At 42.8% G+C, this 16,174-nt stretch overlaps 2 protein-coding genes across 7 annotated transcripts in view; one reads left to right on the forward strand and one right to left on the reverse strand.

Annotated features, from left to right (window-relative positions):
• Positions 1-16,174, forward strand: part of LOC117201351 (retinitis pigmentosa 9 protein-like) — a 207,397-nt gene that overhangs the window by 86,667 nt on the left and 104,556 nt on the right. The window lies entirely within an intron of this gene.
• The window catches only part of AVL9 (AVL9 cell migration associated), a 96,394-nt gene that overhangs the window by 22,027 nt on the left and 58,193 nt on the right, over positions 1-16,174 (reverse strand). For 2 of the 4 annotated variants that reach the window (XM_049714461.1, XM_049714460.1), the window contains one exon: positions 10,964-16,106. In XM_049714461.1, the coding sequence (XP_049570418.1) occupies positions 16,013-16,106 (94 nt within the window). In that variant the 3' untranslated portion in view covers positions 10,964-16,012. The other 2 variants (XR_007479048.1, XR_007479047.1) reach the window with 2 other exon arrangements.

Here is a 16,174-nt window from a genome sequence, read left to right on the forward strand (position 1 = left end):
GTAACTCACACCAGGGGAATCAATACAGTAGTTGTCCTTTTGCGACTGGCTTATTTCACTGGATGTAATGTTCTCGTGGCTCATCCACATTGCAGCACGTATCAGGTTTCTTTCCTTTTTAAGGCTGAATAATATTCCATTGCACGTATATGTATCCACCGTATTTTGTTTATCCAGCGATGGACACCTGGGTTGTGCACACCCCGTGATGACTGTGAAAAATGCTGCTATGAACCTGGGTGGACATATATCTCCTCCAGTCCCTGCTTTCAATTTCAAGCTTGGATTTTTACAATTTGTGGGAGAAAGTTATATTTTAAATTCCTCTTACCATCTGGCATTTAATTTGTTTGTTTGATGTGTTTAAGTGACCGGTAAGGGGACAACGATAATGCTTTTCCTGATAAAATACTAACATGAATGGTCTTGACCTATTCATAATAGCTAAGCTTCCGTTTCATTTCAGGTGAGTCCCTTCACGTGCAACACTACTCACATGACTACTGGAAAGTTATTTCGATTGGAGGGATTTGAAATAGCAACGTTGTTTTAGGCTTTGGATGCTGGGTGAGGATGGGGAGAACTGAACCTGGTCAAGTTCATGGGAAAGGGCCTGGTTTCTCTTCAGCAAAAGTCTTCCTCTTTGAGGCCTGAGAACTGTTACTTGCTCACGTTTGATTTTCCCCGTGCACCCCCGTACGATGGCACTTCTTCCCTCTTTCCTGGAGGGTTACATAATTATGCAGCTCGACATCGTGGGCCTTTTTCCCCCAGACAGTACTTTCTGGAACCGCTAGATTTCCAGATGAGAACTGTTTATTCTGGATCAGACTTAAGTTGGTCATCTGAATTCTCGTGGGTATGGAGAGTTTTTCTTACCCTTGGCCTACTTTTTGTGCTGCTAAATATCCTATTACAGTTCCACCAAGCACTTTGTAAGACAGAAAGAGTTGAAAGCACTGCTTCTTTTGCTTTCTCAGTTCCTCTGGCTGTTTCAGTGCGTCAGTTACATGGTGCTTCTCTGGTAAGCCACAACCACAGAGGAAGGAAAGGAAGGCTTTGTTCATGTCACAACGCAAATCAAGTGCCTACCATGTGCCGTGCTCCAGGCCTCATGGTTCATTACAAAACCGGAACAGTAAGGATGGTGATAGAAATACATCCAGGGCTCAGTTGGGGGAAAAAAGGCACTGAAGGCCTGAGGGCTCTAATTCCCATGCAGTGTGCTTGTATTCTGTGTCCTGGCACAGTTCAGAAGCAGAAAATCACCATTGTGTTATTGACCTCATCTATCAACTCATTTTTCCATGTTCCCATAGCAACGTGGGAGAAACTGAGAAAAGATATAGGAAAGAGGAAGAAAAAATGCAGGGGAAGCAAGCTGGCCTCCTGCTTCCTCTGTATACTTCAGTAGATCCTGCATTTTCCTCTTCTCCTCGTTACCCCAGTTTCCACAGTGATTGTTCCGATAGCTGTCAAATGTGACCATGAACATCGCACTCACTAGTATAACACTGAAGCATCATAACTCAGTCCTCCTCTGTTGGTTGTTCCCAGTTTTTCATTTTTCACTATAATGAAAAATGCTATGACAAAGAACTCCATGCACATGGCTTTTTTCTTTTTCTTTTTTTTGCCTTTTGGATTATTTCCTTGATATTAACTCTTAGGAATGGAATGCCAAGCAGGCTTGGGGGGGGTGGATTAAGTCCGTTTACATTGAGTTGGACGCTCTCCTGATGAAGGTACAGGGTCATAAAAATGTTCATGCCTGCGTTTTCGACACTCCTTAAAAGTACATCTCGTTGAAAGCAATGAAATAAGCGTTAGCTTAACATTCACACACACTCAAAAAAGAACTCCGCTGGAGTGTGCACAGTACAGGAAGCACTGTGTCATGGAGACCTAAATAAGGAAGGAATAAACAGTCATGTGCTGGGGAAGGCATCCTCTTCAGTCACATCATCCGGGAGGATTTCGCTGGAGCAGCTTCCCACCTAAGAGAGGATTTGAAAACCACCAATCTACCTCCTTTCTTTTATTCAGAACATAGGCCCAGAGAAGTCTTTTTTTAACATGCCCAAGGTCACATAACAGGCTAGGACTGTATTCTGCCTTCAGCTTTTGGGGTTCTCTGTACAGACATCCTCTCCTAGTAAGTAAGGGAAACTGAGGTAGCGACTGGAACCCAAGGGAGGAGGCCCTGAAGGAGGCGGCCCACATGCTTCCTTGGGCCTTTCCTCTCTCCTCTTCCCATCTCTCTCCCAGCCTAGAGGGATGAGAAACACCATCTTAAATCGGGTGGTGGAGCCTTCATTTTATTGTTTTCCTTTATACCCTACACATTGGATAAAAATTCATTTGAATCTCTTCAGTTGTTAATCTATAAAGAATTAAAAATTGCTGAAAGCAAACGTGTATTCAAAGCAAACTGCGTATCAGATACACTGCCCATGCGTGTGCTTAGGAAATTCACACTTTCCTTTTATATCCAATTATGCTGTTCATTTCTGGTCCCCCCTCCTTGAACCCTAGGAATTCACACCATTTTCTTCATTTTCCTTTCACCTGTCTGTGGATTGTGACCTTTCACCTTCCAGTTACATATATCTTCTCCCTTCTCCCAAAGTCACAAATCAGAACTGTCCATGCATCCAATGTTTACTAAGGGCTTACTACGTCCCAGGCACTGTTCTAGTCCCTGAAGACACAGGAGTGAATAAATCAGAAAGAAATCCCTCCTCACTTTCTATGGGAGAAGATGGACAATAAACAAATATGAACACAAATAAATGCATCGACAACACATTCGTCATCTAAACCCACTGCACCCATGGGAAACCCAAGGTTCAGAGGTGGTGAGTAATAAGCAAGTGTGGGTGCTGGATTTCAAACCCAGGCCTGTCTACATCCAATTTATGAGATCCTAACTTGTAAGCTACAAAGCCCTGAGCAAAAGCAAAGACTGATGCTGATTACTGTTGCCAAAGTCTAGCAAAATGAAAATGCAGGCACTTTTTTTTGGTAATTTTCACTTGTCAGAGACACCAGCCTTTTTGGGTTTGCAGTTTTCTTGAAAGATGTGCCTGAAAAATGGAAACCATATTCCTTCCATTGACCATGCCTACCTAACTCCAGAAACAAATTACAGTTTGAAATGGTTGGGGTTTTTATGATTAAAAATTTTAAAAATGTGTCTTATGTGTACAATTTGATTTTAACTATGTATATACTTATGAAACCACATAGATCAAGTGAAATAGTTGATTTTAATCAACACTATGCTTGGCCTTGATATCTGTCACAGCTTGAAAGTAGATAAAGTATCTTTTGGTCCCCAAAGAAAACAACTTGATGTTTCTGTTCGAAATGCTTTGTTTTGTGAAGTTGATATAAAGGCAGTTGCACTTTCCAAAACTTTCCAGCTTACTTGATGGAAAGTATTTCATACTCCTGACCCTGGGAAGGCAGCTACCTCATCCAACAGAAGTCCTCAACATACAGATGACCCCTTACAGGTACTTCTTTTCCTTCCTGGATCGGCAGGGATTTCCCCCCTCCTCACTCTTTCCTTAATCCTTGTATTCTCACCAAGAGTGATCTCCGGTGGTTTCTATACTTCTCAGGTTCCTTCTGGCTTTAGCATCCCCAAAGACTGTTCTCTTCCTTCTTTCTCCTCTGTCATCACTCCATAACCGTTCCTAGGCCTATACTCACTGACCTGCTCTTCTGCATCACAGGCCACAGGCCCCCCCTAGGGTGGACTGAAAATCTGCTCTTATCTTTACTGTCTCTACTCAAAATCTTAACCATCTTCACTCAAGGAGCAGTGTGAATGCCACCTCCTACAGGAAGCCTTCTCTGATTGTCCTAGCTGAAAGGACTGCCATGGCACTTTACTGGACCTCTCAAGACACTCATCACATTTTTCACTATCAAATTTTTTTTATCAGATCTCCTCTTGTCTCCTGGAGCCCCGACAGCACCTCACCCACAGCAAGTAGTTTTGTGACTGAAACTTGACTTACTCCTGCTGGGGCTATGCAGACAGGAGCTATGTTTTCAGCTGTCAAGCTGTAAGTTACATTCTTCTGTCTGTTGTGCAGAGCATTTCAGTTCTCTAGCACCTTCTACTATACTTCAGTACATACTCTGGCTTTCTGACATGCAGGCTTTTATGAGCTGAGACACAGCTCCCATAAACAACATTGTCCATTTAGGAAACCCATTCTGCATTCCCTAAGAATTGTATCAGAAACCTTGGAAATACAATCTGCTCTTCAAGGGAGAATAGTCACAGAATTTAACCTGATAATTTAAAAGGAAACAAAAAAAACGTTTTCCAACCAGGAGTAGTGACTAGTATCCTTCATTTCCAAGGAGACCCAAGAGGAAAAATTCTAAGTATTCATTAAGCCCAGATGCTCAAAGGAGTGGAATTAATGGCACACAAAATAAAAATGTTTTAAACTTCGAGTCTCAAAATGTAGGATCTATCACTAATAGAAAAACACACTTTAAAAGTTGTAAAATATAAGATTTTAAAATTTCAGGGACTTCCCTGGTGGCACAGAGGTTAAGAATCTGCCGGCCAATGCAGGGGACACGGGTTCGAGCCCTGGTCCAGGAAGATCCCACATGCTGCAGAGAAACTAAGCCCGTGGGCCACAACGACTGAACCTGCGTTCTAGAATCCACGAGCCACAACTACTGAACCTGCACGCCACAACTACTGAAGCCCACGTGCCTAGAGCCCGTGCTCTGCAACAAGAGAAGCCACCACAGTGAGAAGCCCGCGCACCGCAATGAAGAGCAGCCCCTGCTCGCCACAACTAGAGAAAGCCCGCGCGCAGCAACGAAGACCCAACGCAGCCAAAAATAATTTATATTAAAAAAAAGATTTTAACATTTCAGTCCTTATGCTTTTAAATGACCATAGAGTGGGTAACACACAAAAAATACTCATTTATCTTCATCTGTTAAAACCTTACCTGGAATTTCCATTTCTAAGGCATTTAGTGGGAGTGAATGATCTATCGAGGGCACTGAGGCTTTGGCGTGTAATGGATGATCTTGTACAAAGAACCAATTCAGGATTCCTGCAGCTGAAGACGGTGCAGCGTAACTTCTGTCTCCGTGGTTTCTAGGAAGTGCTGCTGACTGACTGTTTTCTAGGGCAGAGCCAGGGGGCAGGTGGAAAGGCTACTTTTCAGATTCTCTTCTGTCCTACTTTGGGCTAATCATTCCTCAGTGCACATGGCTCATCTGGTAACGCTGATCAGAATAAAAATTCCATGGATTAGATCGAATATAAATGAAAGTCCGGATGTTAACTGCAGATGGACTTTTAGAACATATGAAGTATTCCCTTCCTGCTTGTAAACTTTAGGAAGAAACAGTGAGTTTCACCCAGGTTTATCAACATGGTGGTGGCGGCACGGGTCTCTTGGGTCTCCCCTTTGCCAAAAAGAGTAACCTCAGCAGATGCTGAAGTGTCCTCCGGGCTCTCCCGGCACCGCCCACAATCACTTTAGAGCCGCTCCTCCTTCACAAGCGCCCCCCCCCCCCCCCCCCCGCTAGTCTAACGGCTGGAGAAATCAAAGGAAAACAGTTCTCAGGGTGACATCAGGATGACTGGTTTTTGACTGAGGGCTGGGTCCATAGGAGTTTTGTTCTGGGGCCCACTGTTTGGGGCAAATGGGATTTAAAGTTGGTACAAAGCTAAGAGATTGGGCCCTTGAGGAAAAGGAAGGCGGTGATGGCTGAGTTCAGAGAGACATCACTAGAGCTAATGGCTATGCAAATGCAGTGGTGCCCAACCCAGAATGAACTTTCTCAAATGCAGCACCCAACCTGCCACTTGCCCTTGGAGAGCCCTTTAAGGTTTTCCCCTACCCTTTTAGATCAAGTCCACCCCCCCTCTGCCAGGCTGACAGGTATCTCTTTTTCCAAACCTGGCCTTATCTTACAGCCTCATCTCTTGCCCATCCCCCCTTGCCATTTAGGTTCCAGCCACACCAAAGAATATTCACTGCTTCCCAGTCTTTGCCTATGTTGTTCTCCTAGGCCCTGGAGCCCTTTGTATCTAAACCCACCTCACTCCTAAAACTATCACTTAGCCTTCAGGGGAAGAAACATCTACTCACCCCTGCCAAAAAGGAGCTGGCCACCTGCTCAAACACACTGGGCTGACCTTTGACCCAGCCTCTTTACCCACTATGGTAACCATCCATTCTCCCCCTGCTATGTGGGTGGCATGTACTGTGTGTGTACACAGTAGGCACTCAAATACTTGATGGGAAGAAGGTAGGGTTTAAAATGCAGTGTGAGGGACATGGGTTAGTTCTGAAAGTGACTTCCCAGGGCAAGTAGCCAAAGATGTGCACATCTTGGATCTCTGGAGGCCAGTGTGAGTCTCTGCTTCGGTGCTAAAAGTCCTTAGGGCTTGTGGCTGCCCAGGACAGTTCCGGACACACCAGACATTTATGTGACTGCTAGACTTGGAGAACATCAGCCCTTCAAAGTAAAAAAAATTGGGTTCCCTCCTCTGTCTTCAAAAACTCATGCTGAGGCAAAGTTTTGCACAGGACCTGTAACAAAATGAGAAAAATAGGGACAAATTAAACTCATACAACACAAAGAGTTACTAATTTGATTTAAAGGATTCTCCTTTACTCTGACCCTATGCTCTTCCCATGTTTTGGTATTAAAACGTCTTTGTAAAAAGTGACAGTGATAAGAGAAAGACAAATATCATATGATATGGTTTATATATGGAATCTAAAAAACTGATACAAATGAACTTATTTATAAAACGGAAACAGACTCACAGACATAGAAAACAAACTTCGGTTACCGAAGGGGAAAGGGGAAAGGGGACAGGGGTGGGATAAATTAGGAGTTTGGGATTAAAATATACACACTACTATATATAAAACAGATAACCAACAAGAACCTATTGTATAGCACAGGGAACTCTACTCAGTATCTTGTAATAACCTATAATGGAAAATAATCTAAAAAGCAGTGCGTGTATATATATATATTATATATATATATATAATATACATATATAAAACTGAATCGCTTTGCTGTACACCTAGAACACAACATTGTAAATCAACTATATTTCAATAAAAGGTTTTTAAAAACCAATAAATAAATAATAAATAAATAGAGTCCTTACTTGGCCAAATAAGAAGTGCCAAAACTTTCTAGCCATATCGGGGAGGGGAGGGCGGAGTGGGGACTGGGAAAGAAATCTCAGGTGAAGAAAGCCCTAAATGTGAAAGGCAAAACTGAAAAACTCCCAGAAGATTACAGAGAATATCCTTATGACCTTGAGGTAGAGAAAAGTTTCTTAAATAAAACACAAAAAGATATCATTTCCTCTAATCATAAGAGGAAAGATAAATTTGACTACATTAAGAACTCTATGCATCACAAGAGACCATAAAGAATGAAGGTAAGTCACGGAATGAGTATTTGCAACACACATAATTGACAAAGAAATAGTATCCAGAAATCCATCTATCTATCGTCTATCTATCTATAGATTGAGGTATACACACATACATACACACTCGTAAAATTAAAATGCAAGCAAATAAGAAACAGATAACCTAACAGAAAAATGGGTAAAAGACGAATAGGCATTTCATGAAAGTGGAAATCTAAACAGTCAATAAGTAAATTAAAAAGTACTCAATTTTATTTGTACACAGGGAAATGCAAATTAAAATCCACAAGGAGATACCATCTTACACCCATCAAATCAGCAGAAATTTAAATTCCTGGTGATACCAAAGCATGGGAGACAATGTGGAACAATGTTGTTCTCATTCCCTGCTGGTGGGAGGGTAAAATGGTATCATCCCTTTGAAAAACAGGTTGGCATTAACTAAAAAGTTTGAAGAGACACATATTCCCATGACCCTGCAGTTTCATTCCCACATTTATACCCTAGAGAAAACATGCACAGGTGCACTGGGAGATGCATACTAGAAAGGTCAGAGCAGCACTGCTCTTCACATTAGCTTCAAACCAGAAACAGCCAATGCCCACCCACAGCAGACTGGATAAACTGTGGTGCAGTCGTACAGTGGAACAGCTTATAAAGCAGTGAAAGAGAATGATCTCCTAAAACCAAAATTAAGCAGAAAAAGACAATACAAATGGTGTGATACCGTTTATACAAGTTCAAAAACAGACAAAAAATAACAATGCTGTTTGGGAAACATACACAGGAAGAAGGAGGTCGAATTATAAGAAAACGATTATCTCAAAAATCAGAAAACCAAACACATCTGGAGAAGGAAGAATTATGATCTGGGAGAGACACAAGGGGCAGCGCATTTTAGGTGTGGGCAATATGCTATTTCTTGCCTGGGTACTAGTTGTGTGATTGGTTAAGCTTAATGTATACATTTCTTTTCTGTATGTGTATTTCGCACTTAAGTTGCCCGTCCCTTTCTTAAAGTTTTACTGGTTGAAAATCTCCAAGACAGAAGCACCTATTTGCGTGGTGCTCAATCAAAGCTGAGTCCAAGTATTTTAGAAGGAACTCCGAGTAGCCCCAGGGGAGACTTTGAAGAGCAAGAGAGGCTGGAGCTGACCTTCAGTTAAGTGTCTATCAGGGGTTCTCTCAATAATGCTTCTCCAACAACTAGAGGGGTGGGAAAGCGTGACCACAGCAAAGGTGTCACTTAGCCAGGGGGCTTGTGGAGGCCAGGGTGTCAGGAGAGAAGTTTGGGATGTTACTGTGTGGTGGACCCTGAGTGCCTGATTCAGGAATCTGGATTTAATTCTGTAGACAGTAAGTAGACTTGGAGGATTACCATGCAGCAAAGGGACAATTAAAAATACCCTAATGGGGCTTCCCTGGTGGCGCAGTGGTTGAGAATCTGCCTGCCAATACAGGGGACACGGGTTTGAGCCCTGGTCTGGGAGGATCCCACATGCCGCGGAGCAACTGGGCCCGTGAGCCACAACTACTGAGCCTGCGCATCTGGAGCTTGTGCTCCACAAGAAGAGAGGCCGCGGCAGTGAGAGGCCCGCGCACCGTGATGAACAGTGGCCCCCACTCACCGCAACTAGAGAAAGCCCTTGCACAGAAACGAAGACCCAACACAGCCAAAAATAAATAAATAAATTTAAAAAAAAAGTAACAAATGTTCAAGTACAATTGGTGTCTTAAAAAAAACCAAAAAACCCTAATGTCTTAGGGAGATGATTCTGGGTGTGAGGGGTAGGGTGGACTGAAAGTAGAGAAACTAATAAAGGCTCAGGCATAATAGACCAGGAATGACGGAAGTGAAGTTAGAAAGCGATGGAACGAAGACGAGTTACTGAGGAAGAACAGTAGGAACTTAGTGATGGAACAAACTTTTTCAAAAACTTATTTTCTGTTCTTTCCCAGCCCTTCCATTCTAAAGCTAACTCAAGAGAGATTCTGCTTTACAAGGACAAGTGACTGGAACCACGTAAGGTCAGAAGAGGACTAGCAGACACACTGATTTGATGCCGAGAGCCTAACTGAAGGCTTCAAAATTCCCTGCAACTACTTGAGAGTATTGCCAGGGTCGGGGGCCGGGGGAGGGCAGGGAGGACCCAGAGGGTGAAGCCTTTTCAGCAGCAGCAGAGTTGTTTAATGGCGAGCAAGGAGTTTTTAACTTTTCATTATGGAAATTCTCAAACATACATTAACACCAGAATAGTCTAGCAAATCTCCTGGCTTCAACAATGATCAGTATGTTATCAAGTGGCTTTCGCCATTTTCCCACCCTCCATATCAATGTGTCCCAGGAGGGAAGCCAGCTCTGGTGAAGGATAAAACATACACATTTAGAAACATTTGAATCTTAGTTTTTGTGTTAGGCTGGGATGTCAGTGGTTCCAAAACAGGTATACATGGGATCAAGAGCAAAGAGCACAACCATCTGGCTTTCCTGCCCCAGACACTCCCCGGCCTCTGAATCCATAGCCATACAAAGTGTGTTACCTGTGTTGGATGACCTTAGCCGCCTCGACTGGAGTTGGCTGTCGGTCACGCGACTGGAAGCTCCGCTGGGGATTTGTCGATTGTGAACTTGGACAGATCAGTCCTGCTGCAGAGCAGTTCCCTAAGCCTGTGATTACCACAGGAGGAGATGAGCCCTTCACTAAGTGTGGTTCCTTGGAAGAAACTGGCTCTATAATCCTGCTCTTTCCAGATGTTGCCAGGTTTGATCATTGCAACTCCCATTCTATCAGAATGAAGAGAAGGCAGCTCTGACCTGGGAGACGATGCGGGACCATCCCCTCACCACGGCAGAGCCTGAAGCGCAGCTGGAACAGGTCCTCGGAAAAGGGAGATGTTGGCGGTGTCGAGCTCTACTGCCCGAGTCACCTTGTCAGCTCCAGGCAGCAACAGTCCACGTTGTAAGAACACTGGTACCTTAAATTTAACCCTGTACTCAAGGCAGCGCACATTCCTGGGAACAAAGAAATTTGTCTCCTTCTTCTGTGAAGCTGTTTTGCAAAACAGCTATAAGGAAACCATGGTACATGGAAATACATATGTGAAAATGTGCTAGGAGTCCTCACTGGAAACGTCAAGGTTATTCTGAAGCTCACCAGTACGGATGGAAAAATGGGTTGCTTGGGGCAATATCCTAGTCCCCTGGGGATTTCTGTCCGTGAGCATGTGACAAGATGTTACTGCACGACCAAACTGCGTTTGGTTGTACTCTGTGCAGCCCCAGGCACTAAACATTCTTGCTGCGAGGGTCACCACCTCACAAACTGAAGCACCACAAGTATTTTCAAAATGAGAGAGTAAAAAAAAAAAACGAGCAATGAGTCCTTTAGTTCCGCTGGTTTCCTAATAAACGAAGCTGGCCCTTCTCTCCAACTGTGAAGCAGGCCAGAAACCACACTGACAACATGAAGGGTACTTCTAGAAAAACAGGCCAAGTCCACTGTATGCAGGAGAAACAGGATAATTTTATTCTCATTTTTCCTTAAAATAAAGATACAGTAGAAGTTTTACAATTCAGTATGATTGGACGTGATTTATAATTTTAACATTTTTTAAAAAACAAATGACAACAGAAACAAAAGACTACTACAAATTATAAAACTACTAGAGCAAAGAGAAACTATCTTTCTAATCAAAACATGTACCACAGCTCTAAACTTCCTAAGAAAACTTTCTAAGATTTCTAAGCTAAACTTTCTTAGAATGGGGTTTGTGAAAAACCTTTAATCTCAAGTATTTAAACTATTCCTGTACCCACTAAATGCTTTCACCAACTTGTTAATCATATGCTTCCTAAATTTAGGAACCAGTGATCAAGTGGCCTGAAACAAGTCTTGATCCTATATTTCCAGCTATAAATTACTAATATTTAAAGAAAACAATATATTTTCTAAGCACGTAAGTTTTCTAAAAACTTCAATTACCTTTTCTGGCTCAGTACCTCACTGAAATGTTCAAATATTCATATTGCACACAAAAAAATTTGAGCAGCATACTATATGAGTGTGAGAAGCTGATGAAAAATAAGATTGAGGAAAATCCCTAAGTTGTGTCCCATTTAACATGATTTAAATATATAGTTTCTATATCTTTAATTAATATAAGTAAAAAGGTAATCTTTAGAATAGCACAGAGATACAAATGCATTAGCGTTTTACAAAATATATTCAATCCCTTATATGTCCAACAATCTTTTAGTTTTGGAGCTGCCATACAAGGGAGCTAGTTTCTTCTCCTTCATATGAAAGCAGGAAGTCATGTGTACAAAGTTATTTATATGAGAAGAATAAAGATCCACATTCCTTTTCTTTGTCCTTGACAAATATTTATGGAATGTTGGAAGTGATGAGAAAACAATTCCAATGTTATGAAGTCCAAAGACTTGGAATGAAAAAACTCATAGTGGCACGCTGAGCTACACAGCATGACAATCATCTTCTAGAAACTAGGGTTGCGTTCTCTATCGTGTTTAGAGGCTACCACAGAACTGGGTGGAAAGGCCATGAATGACGTGCCACCTCTGGTCAAACAATCAGAGCATGCAAATGTCAATGCCATCTCAAGAGTCCCAACCAACTCCCTGATAAAATGACAGGCAACACTAACCGGCTACCAGCCTAACAGGCTACTTTCCCAAACTGCTGAAGCAGATAAAAGTTCAAGGGGTTCAGGATAAGTCCACTGGCCCCTCACAGGGCTGGGTGCTCCTAAACTCATCACCAGGCCTCAGGGAAAAGGACCACTGACTCTAACTTCCACAAAACAAATTAAAAACAAAAACTGCCTGCCAGGGAGATAAAGGTAAAGCCTCATTTTAAAACTCGTGGGCTTCCCTGGTGGCGCAGTGGTTGAGAGTCCGCCTGCCAATGCAGGGGACATGGGTTCATGCCCCGGTACGGGAAGATCCCACATGCCGCGGAGTGGCTGGGCCCGTGAGCCATGGCCGCTGAGCCTGCGCGTCCGGAGCCTGTGCTCCGCAACGGGAGACACCACAACAGTGAGAGGCCTGCGTACAGCAACAACAACAAAAAACTCGTAACTAGCAGATGAAAAATTTAAGTTCTTCATAAAAGAATTATTATAACCTTTAGCATATTAAATAGTGCTCTCGGGCTTCCATGGTGGCACAGTGGTTAAGAATCAGCCTGCCAGTGCAGGGGACATGGGCTTGAGCCCACATGCCGCAGAGCAACTAAGCCCGTGCGCCACAACTACTGAACCTGCGAGCCACAACTACTGAGCCCACATGCCACAACTACTGAAGCCCGTGCTCCTAGAGCCCATGCTCTGCAACAAGAGAAGCCACCACAATGAGAAGCCCGCACACCGCAATGAAGAGTAGCCCCCGCTCGCCTCAACTAGAGAAAGCCTGCGCGCAGCTACAAAGACCCAACACAGCCAAAAATAAATAAATTTATACCAAAAGAAAAAAAGATACTGCTCTCAACGTACTTTCATTCAGATTTTAAAGGACCTTGTCTCTTGGGTTTGCAACTTCTCACCTCTCCCTTCCTAATTTGTTTTCTCCTTGCCTTTCTAAGTAAATCATTCTAAAAACAACAACAACAGAAAAAAAACAATGCTTAATATAGGACTTGGAAAGCAAGATAAGGTTGAGGAAATCACGCCATATGCTCTGGTTTGCTGCCCAAAGATACAGCTGCTGTGTTTCTTAAAGCAAAAAGTAGAAGAAAATTGTATTTTAGGGCCTGGGGGCTAGTAAATCACTAACAGATTTGGGGATAGACTATTCATACTGGTTATATGAGCCAAATGCAGATGTAAAATAACCCTAAGCCATACTGTGACAGGCAACTTTTCCTATTCACTTAACTCAGGACACTTGGGTCAGCTTCAACCCTCTTTCCTTTACCTATGTCGTCATTACAGTGCCTAGCAGGAATTAAAGCACACCAGGGACATTTTCCAAACACTCTTTTTAAGTCACCTGGACAGGAGCGAGGTCTCCACCAAGCTATGGAGGCAGTCTGTGTTGCCTGGCACACTCTGAAAAAGCCTGGCTGACCCTAGCTCCCTCGGGCCTACATAAATGCACTCAGTCCTCAGACAAAAACACTGTGGCCAAGCAAAGCACACACCTTTTCCAGTGAGTTGTCCGAAGACAGCCACACCAGTGTTGGCTCCACTCACAGAGCCAGTGGCTAGAGGAGGCTACTGCTTCCAGGCTGGACGCTGGGCTGGAGCCAGGAACCCAAACTTGAAGCACGTAGGCTCCCGGGACCAGGGGCCAGGCTTCCTGCCTGCAACTGTGCTGGCTGCCCCAGGGCCCCCCAGCAGCAACGTAATAGCCTGCACTCCCTGAAGATGCCCATACCTTCTAGAACCTGAAGGAAATAGAGTTATGGTCTTTTGACCATTTCTATGACAAAAGTTCTATCTTCTGAAATACTCACTTTATGTTGAAAGCCAGTTAAATGACCACTGTAAATAAGAGTTGGAACTCTTAACCAGAAACATGAATAGAAAGTTCCATTAAGGTGTATATAAAATAGGGAGTGATACTAAAGCAAAGTTAAACTTTATGTAACTTGTTTTATTTCAGTGGGATTCCAAAGTGGATTGGACTTCTTGGAATAGTGAGAGATGAGAATTCACCCCAATCATACAAGCCATACAAACGAAAGGAGGAACCAGCAGCGTGCTGGCTGACCCCTCACAGCACTCTTAGCGCCGTGAACAGCCTGGCGGTCGAGAGTAGCAACTGCGTACCGATACACTATCACACTCTACTCAACAATGCGGCCTCACGAAAAAATAAGATGTTAGTCTCAGTGCAACTTTAAAGTACCTTTTAAAGTTTTGTTTGGTACTACTTTCTTCTCTTCAAATAGTATTTCCTGAGAAAGCAAACTTTCCTAGCAGAAGTGGAATTAATACAGTTCTCACAATAAGCCCTTTACCTTGAGTTATTATACTCAAAGGGAAGTACGCTTTTAGGTGTGCAGGACTTGTGTTAAAACACAAATTGGAAATTTTAGGGATATTTAGATTATGTCCCTATGTTTCGTTTCACACGCCCTAGTAGTGCTTTTTATAAAAACATTTCTTAAAGGGTAAATCAAATATAATCAAGCGTCCTCCCTAATTAGGTCCCCGATTTTCTCAATACTCTTTATATCAAATGTAGATTATACTCATGATGTATTTTCCAAGTATCTGAAAAAGCAGTCTGTCGCCTGTAAGTACTCCCTGAGAACACCCAGCCAAAGTCCCCTTGAAAAGCAAATGAGAGCTGAGCCTGGCAGCCACATGAGGTCTAGTTGTGTAAAAATATTCAGTAGTGAGCACACCTGTGTCTAAAATGAACCCAGGTGTCCTTCATGAAACATGACTGATGTCATGGCTGTAGTTTTCTTCTCTTGCTTTTCTAAATGTGAGCCAAGATGAGATTTCTGTTTAATATTTACAGATCATCTTGCTTTTGGAAGGGGGTAGAGATTGATTACATGAGGATTTTCTATCAGGGAAGTAGGAAGGCCAAGCGCCCTGAAAAGCTTTATGAAGATTAAGACTAAGAAAAAACCTGTAAGTCTGTAAACACCCAATGGAAAACTGTTCAAAAGAAGAAATAGAAGGCACAAACTCTGGGTTAAAAAATTCATGTAAAGATTGCAACATTACTACAGTCAATAGAACTAACACCTAGATCTTTAAAAGTCTTGCCCTAAATACACACTCAGTTAAACTGCTTGAACACCGCTATAACCGTCACCATGCTGTTTCTTTGCACATCTACTCGAACAATTAGAAAAAGGAAGAAAGCACAGTGACCCTCCTTGACACCTCAAAGCAAGTGCTTAGGATTGGGAAAGAATAAATTAAAAGCACAAAACAAAACACTCCATCCTCAGAACTACCACCTCTGACTTCCACGGTTTCTAGGAGGAAGTGAAGTGATAAATGTATTTTGTGGGTAGAAAACCAACAAACAAAAAATCCTCATATAACTCAGCAAGATAATAATGAAGGGCTGGATTATATGCCCCCTTACTGTTAAATGTAAGCACATTTTAGGGCCCACTTTAGAGAAATTAAAATAGTAATATAACTTAATCTTAGCACATATAAATAGCCATCTGGATATTCAAACAGCAACAACAGAACAAAATTTACACCAAGTAAAAACTTTTCTAAAGTAAACAAATGTATAATATCAGAACTCAGAATTCATTAGAACGTTCACTGTGTTTCAATCAGGCTCAGACTGAAATAAAAGTAGTCAATTTAAACCCCAACCTGGGAAGCCGTCCCTGCTACGCTTGTGGTTTCGTCTTTTCAGCATCCCGTGACATTCATTTACACAGAGGGCAACCGTCCCTGTAAACAGTTCGACCTATTGGTCCCTGCTGTGGACCTGTGGTCGATGAAGAGGAACAGTCTGGGAGCAGCAGACAGACAGGGGATGCTTAAACCTAAGAAAGCGACAGCAGCTTCTGGGTGGCTTGCTCCGCTCAGGGTTTCCCGTCAGGCAGCTCAGTGAGACTCTGTGGAGTGGAACTGGTGAAAGTAGAAAGCCATGAAGACATGGCTGTCTTTGCACTGGAAAAAGCTCCTCCAACTGACTGGCCTGAATGGAAAGAAGGGGAAAAACAAAAGGAAAAAATGTCTTCACTTTTGTTAAGAGACACTGAAAAA

The sequence above is a fragment of the Orcinus orca genome, chromosome 9, assembly GCF_937001465.1.
Source record: "Orcinus orca chromosome 9, mOrcOrc1.1, whole genome shotgun sequence".
Classification (NCBI taxonomy): domain Eukaryota; kingdom Metazoa; phylum Chordata; class Mammalia; order Artiodactyla; family Delphinidae; genus Orcinus; species Orcinus orca.